General features: G+C 41.8%; 1 protein-coding gene across 1 annotated transcript; it reads right to left on the bottom strand.

Annotated features, from left to right (window-relative positions):
* Nucleotides 1-429: 429 nt before the first annotated feature.
* LOC119030713 lies at nucleotides 430-3,504 on the bottom strand. The gene is made up of 2 exons (XM_037118504.1): nucleotides 3,348-3,504; nucleotides 430-1,596 (listed from the first exon to the last, which is right to left on the bottom strand). Exon 2 carries the CDS (start codon nucleotides 1,586-1,588, stop codon nucleotides 776-778), a length of 813 nt encoding a protein of 270 aa, XP_036974399.1. The 5' UTR covers nucleotides 1,589-1,596; nucleotides 3,348-3,504; the 3' UTR covers nucleotides 430-775.
* Nucleotides 3,505-11,406: the final 7,902 nt, after the last annotated feature.

Genomic DNA, 11,406 nt, shown 5'->3' with positions numbered 1-11,406 from the left:
ACACCACATCACCCAGAGCTACAGCAAGTCAGAGCAGAGCTGACCTGGAGTTAAAGCAGAGGGCTGCATTGAGAAGGGGCAAACTATTCAGACACTTAATGAAAGCTCCACATCCATCACGACGTCACAAGTAAGTAGATGAACAAATATCTGCACAGGACGGCGGAAACAAGCGCATATTGGTTTTTTTGAAAGCTTTTTTTGTGCGTCTTTGTCAGCTCTTGCTGAGGTGAAAGAGAGCGTTCATTCTGAGTTGAGTGGCGCTGCCCGGAAGAGGCACCTTCTCTGCTTGCTAATCAAGCAGACCTCTCTTTGTCTCTCTCTTTCTCTTTCTCTTTGTCTTTCTCTCTCTCTCGCTCGCCCTCTAACCCACACATGTTACACAGCCAAGACTAAAAAACGGAAAATGGAGGGATGGTAATAAATTCAAGACAAAGAAGTTACCAATCTCTGTTTTATTCCCCTGGTCATAGGTCATAAATGTACGTACATCACAAAAAAGTAAAGCAAGTGAGTCACAAATTGACTCGCACTGAAAATGTATGATGATATTAAAATATTCTAATATTCAAAACACACACAAGTACCAGAGAAAACACAATATGGGCCTATTGCTTTCAAACAAGAAATGCTCAGTGCTCAGTTTGACAGATTTATAAAAAAGAGGGGAAAAGCCACAAAATAAAAGTATCCTTTATGTACAGTTAACAGGTCGTAAAGCAATAGCGAAGTGAGGACAGCTGCTCAGGAAACTCTTTGCCTTTACACACAAATACTACACCACATCCTTTGCTTCCTCTGTGCCCTCAGAGGCGGAGGCTGCCGCAGCGTCGTCGGGCTGGGAATCAGTGGCCTCCTCTTGCTGCTTCGGGGGGGATGAGTTTTCAGCGGCTGCTACAGGTGCAGCTGAAGCTTCCTCCGTCTTGGCAGCGTCACCCTCCTCCTCCATCCTCTTCTCCTCCTCTTCCGTTTGTTCATCCGCGTTTACTTTCTCTCCCCCTTCCTTGGCAGCGCCATTACCCACCTCCTCCTGCGTTTGATTGACGTCAGCCATTAACACGGTGGTCTCTCTGGGCTCTTCCTCTGGTTTGCTTTTGTCCTTCTTGGCCGTTCCCATCCCGTTTTCGGAGCTGCTAATTATGTCGCTGTCGCTGCTCAGCACCTTGATCCGTCTGCTCAGCCGGCACACCTTACACGCCAACAACAAAGTTGCAAGCAGCAGAAGAGTACAGCCTACGAACAGTCCGCTGGTCACCATTAACAGTGAAAGGCATTCGCCCTTGAAAAACGTATCGATAAATGTGTTGTGCTTGGGGCCTGGTTGGGGAGTGCTGGGAGGACTTTTGGAGTCGCGGGAGATTGTTTCAGCTGACTGACTGCTTATCAACTTGTCGAGTGTAGATGTGCTGACAGAAGTAGTGGGTAGAACAGCAGTGGATGGGTCTAAAACGTTGTTTTGACTCAATGAAATAGCCGGATCAGAAGAATTTATCGGATCAGGAGTAGGCGATGCTTGAAGATCATCAGCTCCACACAAAAGCACACCCAGGATTTCTATGCAGCACAACAGGAAGAGGAGGCCTTTCATGTTGGTATCTGCGAAGAGATGGGTTGGGAGTTCAATTCAAAATGAGTTTTGAAACACAAACGTCATACAGTAAGGAGAATTAGGAGGAAGCACAGATGAAGTAAGCCTAACCATAACATTAATAACAACTGTACTATATAAAATCTATGCGGCAGCAATAATTAAACCAAAATGGATTGTGGTTAAACCTAATTTTTACCTGAGTTATTATGCAGATTCTAATTATTCCAGTATATCATCAACACATACGTTATGGTACAATATTAATGATTTAAATACCCGGCAGTATAGAAAGTACTAACAGTACAGTTGCACTCTGTTGTATTGTGATGTAGTTTAGTGTACTTGTTCTGTATTGTATTGTATTGTGTTGTATCATATTGCATCACATCGTATCATTTTGTATCGTATCGCATGGCATTGCACTGAATCGTATTGCATCGCTTCGTATTGTATCGTTTTGTATTGTACTGCATTGCACTGTATCGTATCATATGGTACGGTATGGTAATGTTTCATATCATATCGCCTCGTATTTTTTTTGTATTTCTATGTATTTTGTTGTGTTGTCTTGTGTTGTATTGTATTGTTTGTACTGTATTGTAAAGATGCAAAATGTTGTGTACTTATATACTTATGTACTTATATATAATATTGTCTATATCTATTTATATTTATAAAATAAAGTTTTAATCTGGCCGGTTAAATTGAACTGTTTGGTGGTCCAGACATATACATAATATATATAGTTCCAAATTTGGGCCATTCTACATAATAAGTAGTTTCACTTTTAGTAATTTGCATATGTTCTGATATTAATGCATGTTCAGAGTTACCAAGTAAAAGATACTACCAAATCTAAATTGTACAATCTAAACAGTTTAAACCATTCGTCTACTTTACTTGGTCATTTTGAGATACAATGCAACTTCTCCTTTCTAATCATAATTTCACCATTTTTAACAAAAATAAACATTAAATATTATGAGCATTTTGTTGTCTAAGAATTATTTGTCAGCTTTTGAACGCATGGAGAAATCTGAAAAGTATGTCACGGCTCATGTGCCGCGGCCCCTTAAGAGTCAGCTACTGAGCTGATTTTGTGTCACAAGCTATGGTTTTTGGAAAATCCAAACCAAAAGAAAAAAGTAAGCAGGCAAGAGTGAATAAAAGAATACTGTAAATACATTAGCACTACCTGTTTAGAAGGTGGTGAAAAACATTTTCATTACGGTGCATCCTCACATCATTGGAAACCATGCAAAGCAACTGCCCTTTTTAAAACGTCAGCATGGTTTAGAAAATGGTCAACAGTGTTGTTGCACTTTATACAATATGTTCTTTGAAATACTGGTATCGTCCTTAAACAGTGATTTAGCTTTGAGATTTTTTTTGAAATTTTACTTAAATTGTAAAAAAAAAAAGAAATAATACTAATAATATTTATATTTTATCTCTAAATGACTAATTCAACTCATGTTGAAGTGAAGTCAACATACAAACAGTAACAGTATCTCCCTTCATTTACGAGGCTGTCTGAAAATTATTTTAAAAAACAGCAGAAAACAGCAGATTTTTAGTATCCAGATTTAGGACGAATAATGCTAAAACACTATTGATACATATGTCAGCACCTGTTCCTTCTTCTGTGCTCTCTCCATTAGTGTCCCAAAAGTGAAGTCCATATATTTAATCATTTAATCTTTTATCACCATTTACAGTTTTCAAATTTAAAGTATCAATGAAATGTGTCACTTACACTGACGGTGATCCTGATCTAGTTCCAAGAAGAAGAAAAAAGGGCTTTGTGTGCAAGTAGAGCGAGATGAAGAAGAACCGAGAGAAAGTGACTGTAATCAATTATAAACTCATCTGGCTGCCTCGTTCCTACTTCTCCATTTGGACTCAGAGAAGATAAGGAAGTGGTTTTGGTCTGATGTACGAAGCTAAAGTTGGTCACACAAACATCTGCGAGGTACTAGACTATAAAAAGCTTAAGGCCCTGCTAAACTGAGCTGCTTGAGTCCAGTAAGACCTTGATCAAAACTTTAATTTCTACTTTGTACTATTATTACTGTTCTTAAACCTTTGAATTTATGCAATTTGGGCTTTACATATAGCATACAAGCACTTTAGCCATGTGCAACTACAGCTGTGGTGAAGCTGACATCAATAAAAACTCTCTAAATCCCTCAGTCCAAACCCACAACCTGCATGAAACCAAAGATATAAACGGTATGGCTTTACCACAAGTAGGAAAGCAGCAAACTTCACCAGTATGGTTATTATATTATCTTTAAAGCCTGTCACATCGCAGGTGTCCCTTTATCTAAAGCTGAGATGCTGACAAGCACTTGCACAGTTGTTTTAGGTGATGTAACCTTGTTCAACATACATGCGTGTGTCTTGTTCAGTGTCATCAAAGTATTTTTGGCCAAGCCACAATTGCTCATAGTTCAGTCCAAGTATAGCTCATGTTGAACGGAACGCACAAATGAGGCCTTAGTTGAAACCACACGCAACTGAGAATGCTGCAGCTCTTATCACACAAAGTGTTACCAATTTGCAGATTGTTTGCAAGTGTATTTAGTTCACATGTTTGAGTTTTCTGGGCATTTTCTGCTCATTTCTGCAGTGTGTCTGCACCTGCACTTGAGCGAAATGCTTGACTTAGCAAGTCATCTCCCCACAGATGATACCGGCAGCATGCAAGACAGGAGGTACCAAGCCCAGGATTTAGCCAATCGACACACGCCATGCCTCGATGAGAACTGTTGTTGCATGTACTGAGATTAAGACCCTGGAACGAAAGACCCCGCAGGCCAGTGTGCTCTGCAGTGTTCAGCAACGTAGCGACCCAAAAATATCCGTCAAGACATTCTCATCATCATGACCGTCAAAAGGACCTAATTGTAAAACTGAAGACTATTGCAAGACTTGTGTTATAAATGTTGCTCTGAAATGCAACAAGTTGAAACACAAGTCGCTTTATTTACACACGACCTGCCATTCAAAATCACTTTCATCACATATTAGCAGTGGCCACAGATGCTGATTAAACACAGTGAATATGGAGTGTTTTGTCAACCCAGACAGATAACATTCAGTGTTCACTCAGCTCCTACCCTTGGCGCAGATTTAATCCGATAAAGGAAAGAAAAAAAAAGCATCATCAGGCTAATTATGTGTGAGAGGAAGTGAGAGTATAGAAGGAATACAGATGACTTCATCTCAAAAAACCCACCTCTTCCCCCGAGTAACGGAAAGTCCCATTTGCCATTAAGCCAGGCAGGTTTATTTGTAAAGCACCTTTTATCATCAAGGCAGAAAAAAAAGACAATATAACAACATGCAGGTAGGAATTTTATACATATAGTATATAATGCGTTTTTAGTTTTTTTGAGAATATAACAAAAAAAGTAAGTAAATAAACTCAAACAGAATGACACTGATTCGAAAGAAAGAGTCCAGTGCAAGATATGAAAATAATAGTCATAATAGCTGGAACAACAAGGATATTATTCAGATATCAATTCTTTGACAAAGAGGGGATCATTGTGATGATCTGAAAACCAACTAAGGAGGTAGAACAAGTAGTCCAGGAATCGGAAGGTCTCTGGGTTGATTCCCAGGCTCTCCTGGTTGCACGTCCTTGCAAGTTTCCTTGACCAAGATACCGAAATCCCAAATTGCTCCTGGTGAACATGTTGGCTTATGCACGGCAGCCTCTGCCATTAGTGTTTGAATGTGTTCATGAAAAGGTAAATGTGACAAGTGTTGCCGAGCAATTTGAGCGGTCAGTAGACTGAAAAAAGTTCTATAGAGACTTAAGTTCTTTTCTTCTTTCGGTCAAAAGACAGTTATTCTGTTTTGTCTTCATTAACTGGAGGAAACAGCACTTACTCAGTGCTTGTGTATTATACAGCTCTATGTGTTGTCTGCATGATGAGAGTCGGACGTCTTATTGTTTTTCAAAGTCTGCACCATAGGAACATGTACAGTAGATGGGAGATAAAGAGGCCCGAGAGAGGAGCCCTGGGGAACTCCAGCTGTAATTTTTCTATGCTCAGATGTACAATTTTCTAAAAGCACAAAGACATTTCCCATTCTTCAAAGAATTCAGACCAGTGTAACCCCTGTGCCAGAAACCCAGTTTTCCAGCACGTCTAATAAACTATTGTAGTCACCCGTGTTGAATGCAGCACATAGATTAAATACTACCAAGACTGAAAACTTTCCCATCTAGACTAAAGTGCATGCTGTTTACGACCTTAACAGCAGTCTTGGTGCTGTGGTGTGGTAGAAAATGGAAATCATAAAAAAACTGTTCTCAAGAGCCAAGATTGTGTTAAGCTGTCAAAAGAAAACACAATGATACTTAAAAATAGGACGTTTTATACGGGCCAGTAGTTGTTCATTAGTGAGGTAACAGGGGTTTATTAACTTCAGCTTTCAGGGCCTGTGGGAAATAACCTGAGAGGGTGAAGTGTTGGCTACTTTCGAGTAGGTAGAATGTCGCGGTAGCAGGAGGGGGATTTCAGATGTCGCACAATGTCTTCCAATGCTCTCTGACAGGAGCAGATTGTTTCATACAATCTGAACTGATTTTAAGTGGATGCAAGTACAATATGTTCCCTATGCTGATGTGGAGGAACTGATAGCATGTATAAAAAAAACCTTCTCCATTGCGTCACTGCAAATGGAGGCAAACTTATTGGGAAGTATTCAGGGGCTACTGACACTGGAGGGGTTTGTCAGCCTGTCAGCACCGATTACTGTTTCTGGTGGTGATGTCAAAGAAGGAGGGCTCCTTCTATTTCTCAGTTCAAAAGCTATAAATAAAAAGTCTCTCCTACTAGACGTCACAGTGCACCTGGAGAGTTGTTTTTCTTCGTCTGCCCTTCATTCTCTTGTATTATTTTCTGACCAGAGTCTCCCTTTACCATGGTGGGGATCAACATGGAATTTTAGAACTGAACTTACTGAGACCCATGCAAAGGGAGGGTGTGGAAGTCAAAGAGCAGATGTCCAGAATACAACGCAGCTCTTTTTGTTGTTCTGGAGGTTAATCAACGTAAATGTTAAAAATCTAGTAAGTGCAAGGTCACAGTCAAAGTATAATAGATGGCAGCTCGACATGAGGATCTCAACAACGTCTTCAAAACAAACAAAACTTAGACAAGATGTCTGCTTGTACTGAATGGAAGGCAGCAGGTAGTCACATGCCCATGGACCATATTCACACGGCGGCCATTTGACGTTACGCTCAAATGTTGTTGGTTACTGCCATGTTCTGGGGTGGAAACGCGAGCAATCCAACAAGTTGTTTTCATTTGACCGCTTCCTGATTTATTAGCAACCGTTAAGATGATGGATAGTTTAATCAAGAGGGACATCGGAACAAAAATGTCATTGTAGAACAACAGGTTTCATGTCAGATTAGCTTTCATTAGACAACAGCTAGCATTAGCATTCAGCTACATTCTAGCTAACATTACAGTTTGATACGACACTGTTTTGACGCGATACGAGTAGGAAGGGGGTGAACTAATTCACATATATCAACATGCATCTTGAACTCCGGATGACTTCACTTTCTTTTCAGTTGCTGATCAGTCGGGAAGCTGTAAATAAGGGTGCGGAGGTAAACAGGTAAATAACCCATGTTTACATGAACCGCAAAATGAAACACAGCAGCATTACGTCATCTTAGCGATCCCACCCTGACTGTGACGTTGAGAGGAAAATGGCCTCTGTGTGAATAACACCCTGTCTGTCTCCTCTTCTGTCCGAGCTGATACCAGGCCGATTATCTCAGTGTTGATTGCAGCGGCGGTCATTTGAGATGCAGTTGCGTCAATTCAGTGGCATCTATTAGCAATCACATTGGGGTCCTTAATCTCCGACCTCGGTTTGTTAGAGATGTCTGTACGCAGGCAGGAGGGGAGGGGAGGGGAGACTGATGAGGCAAATTTTTAGGTGACCTTGCCGCTCTTATCAGTCTTGTCCGCCTGGGCAGGAGAGAGCCATTCTCTCTTTTAGTCGTTTTTTGTTATCAGCAAGGTTGGTGTTACAGAATGTGCCGGGGTTTGAGGTGGAGGCAGATGACGTGGATGCGACTGTGGTGGTGGTCGGGGGGGCGAATTTAATGTCGGTGTTAACCAACCCCTCCATTTTATCAGTAAATCCCACGAGGGCGAGAGGGGATTAGAAGACTGCTCCTCGAGCTGGTTGACAACATGCTGACATTGAGGCTGTAGTGTTTTGTCTTTGGCTGCAAAAAAAAAAAAAAAGGCCCATTAGTGCATCACTTCCAGATCTGCTTGGGTGGAGGCCATCTGCCCCTGACAAGATGCCCACGCCCCCAGAACAGATTGAAATTATCAATGTAGCTGATCCCTTTCTGGACTTTCTGGTTTTGCTTCGCCATGTGTCGAGTTCTCGGGAGTCTGCTGAACTGAACTGAATCCATAAAGTTTGACCCTTTGTAACAGTAAAGTCTGGCACTTATCGTTAGATTTGGCAGCCAGATAATCCCCGCAGCTACAAGTCTGCGTTCACAGCACAATGACTTCGCCAGTCTCGTTTCAGTGAGTCTCGGGGAAAGTTACGGCGTCATTTAGAGATAGCCATCCCAATTAAAAACGTGTCCGGTCGAATTCTGACGAACGAACTCGCTTGGCAGGAGGCGCTGGCCGAGTGTCGGGGAGTTCAGAGGACTCGTTCAGCGCGGACCCCTTGTCTCCAGCACGGCCATCATCTCTGACAATTTATGACAGCCCGTGCACTTCAACGATTCTGACGAGAGGCGTAGTGCAGTCCAAAAAATTCTGTCGCTCGCCCACCATGTTACTGTTATGTGAGAAGCAAAAAGCTTTTCAAAGTAGGTGATTGAAATCCAGAGTTGTGATAAATTATCCATCCAATTTATACAGTAGTTACAAGAAACTAGCTGTACAGTATGCAGCGATCTATTAAAGAAGACATATTGTTCCTATTTTCAGGTTCATCATTTTATTTTGGGTTACTACTAAAAGAGGTTTACATGTTTTAATGCTCAAAAAGCACATCAGTTCTCTCATACTGTCCAGTGCTGCAGCTTTGTATTCCCCATCGCTCTGTTTTAACTCCTGTCTCTCTCAGGCCCCCCCCACCTTAAGGATAACCAGTCTCTTCTGATTGGTCAGCTCACACATGCCTGAGCCAGCTCCGCTAGCAACAACAGAGCAGCTGTGCTAAATCAGTTCCTACGTGACAAAGCTGCTAGGCACTCAAGGCACACAAAAGGTGCTTCAGTTGGTGGAAACTTTTTAACTTTCAGTTCCGTTTACATGCACAAGAACCTGTTGAAAATATGGAAGGAAATAAAAAAACAAGTCTTATTTTTAAGAGCCACATGTCTCTCAGTTTCCTACACAAGCCTACAGACGTTTTCCATAAATTGTTTAACGCAGCTGGATTGTGGATTAATGCATGTTCATCGAGTGCCTCATGTCAACATCTCTCTCCGCTCAGCTAACAGAGAGCAACGGGAGCGCGGAACGCTATTTTAAGGCGGCGAGAACGCAATCATAACCTAACGACAGGCCTCCCACACAACACAAACACACAGCGTCCCTTTAAATGTGACTTTTGCAACGATTATCATCTCTGAGTTTTAATCACTTGACATGACGTGATCATAATCGTTGGCACCAGTTTTGCACATATTCTACAAAGATGTTTCAAATCATCAGACACAGAAATTTGGCAAAGAAACATTAAAAAAAAAACCAAACAACTGATTGTCATTTGCTTTGATTACCATGCGGGCGGCGGGGGAAGAAAGGCCGTTCTGTGTCCGACCTCCCAGTTTCCTCTCACCAAACGCTGCTCACGTGATCCGGTACCAGTTGGAGTCAAAGAGCTTTTGGTTGCAGTGCACCACCAGCGGAGGGGGGGATACGAGATACAGGTCCTTTTCTTTTCCCGCTGGATTGATGTACCAGTGTACAGAAGTCTATCCATCACTTTTCATCATTTAAAGCCACGCTTCAGATGCATCCTTCCTGATAACAGGTTTCAGGGACTGTAGTTATCATCTCACTGACAGTTCCCAAGGCCCTCATTTTGTAAACTTTTGATAAAGTCCTCATGAAAAGCTGCATAAGCAGAAGTGTGAGAAAAGGCATGCAAGCCATTCTGAGTTCACACTGATCTGCACACAGCTCAGAGTGGCTCCCAGATTCAGGACTTCATTTTCAGATTTTCTGATTCAATCCGATTCAGACAAATGACTCTTTCACAGCCGGTAATCTTTGCACAGCACACACATGAGAAAAGAATACCATGCCACAAAAAAGGGGGTAAAAATCCAACCAAACTTCATGTGAAATGTGCAGAGTTACAGCATAAGGCACAACACAACGACTAAAAGATGACCGTGATCACTTTCTGTTGGCTCTTGATGCCACCTAGAGGCCGACTGGGATATCAAGCATCCTGCAGCTGCTACAAGGACGTAACCTTCTGCTCAAATGAGCTCGAGGGTTCATCGTTGACCTTGAAAAGAGCGGTTTCTTTGTTTCTGCGTGTGTTTGCGGGGCTGACCATCTCGAGTGGGACCAACAGGGAACGTGAAACCCGCCCAATGTGCTCTCATAAGCCTGTTATGTGCATCAACCCTCAGATGAGTGAGAAGAGCTCTGCTTCCTACACATTCCAGAGTGGCGCCTTTTCATTTTCCCAAGACGACAACAAGCCTATTTTCACTCGTCTACCCGCTGCACTAATGATCCCACCGGCTTGCTCGTTCAAAATACGTGCTTCTTTTAATCTCTGTCTGTGTTTGTCTCTTTGTGTATCATGAAAAGTGCCATCTAAATAAACTGTATTACCATTATTATTAAAACGTAGAATCTATATGCCTCTCATCTATCTCATTATAACATGTTTGACTGATAAATATTTTACAGGTCTGCGAATTTCATGGTCAGTAAACGCATAATCCCATTGTCATTCGTGTACACTGAGCAGGCAGATTTACACTGTCTCTCAAATACTACGATACCATAACACATTCTGCAGGTCGGTGAAAAGTGAGTTTCGAAATTTCTTCACCCTGGCTGGAGTTTTCTAACAAGATCAGTTCTGGACGCCCTGATCGGCGTTTACATGTATGAAAGGCCATTTTAAGAAGCGCCCGTGAACGCGTGGACGAGGGCCTTAGTGGCCTGCTGAGAGGAAGTCAAGACAGAAATTAGCTGGGAATTTAAAAAATGATACGATCAGCAGCAAACCAGTTGGAAGTTTCCTGGAAATCCACTAAAGAAACTATCAGCTACTTAATTGGCTGCTTGTTAGAAACAGCAGAATGATATTAAATAACATTGGGGGTAATTTTTAAATCAGTTTTGAGGTAATTATTGTTGTCATGGGGAGGTCAGTTCTAAGAAACTTCATATATCTTGCTTGGTAATTACCACCTACAGTACTCACTGTGAAAGTGGACCAATTAAAACCCTAAGTTGAGTAAAGTTGAATTTCTTAGGGCATTTTTAACATCTCTTATGCTCGTCTGCATTTTCTCTTTTGCAGCGCGAGAGTCCTGCTTCTTTTCATCTGCCACAATTTTTTTGTTTGTTTTGTTTTTTCTTTGTACAACTCATGCAGCCAGTGCACATATTCACAAATCCAACATCTGGAACTGGAATGCACCGTCTAAGCCTGTATTGGAAAATGAGACAAGAAAAAAAAACTAAATCATTCATAGTCTTCTACTGCCAGGAAGGCCGCCGCAGCCGCCGCTGCAGCACAACAGGGAAATAAGAGCGCCCACG

This window comes from Acanthopagrus latus, chromosome 13 (genome assembly GCF_904848185.1).
Source record: "Acanthopagrus latus isolate v.2019 chromosome 13, fAcaLat1.1, whole genome shotgun sequence".
Classification (NCBI taxonomy): Eukaryota; Metazoa; Chordata; class Actinopteri; order Spariformes; family Sparidae; genus Acanthopagrus; species Acanthopagrus latus.
This window is presented reverse-complemented; position numbering and strand designations above follow the sequence as displayed.

Excerpts from the sequence above, each read along its gene's own strand:
- LOC119030713 (XM_037118504.1), bottom strand. The coding sequence starts at position 1,588 with ATGAAAGGCCTCCTCTTCCTGTTGTGCTGCATAGAAATCCTGGGTGTG.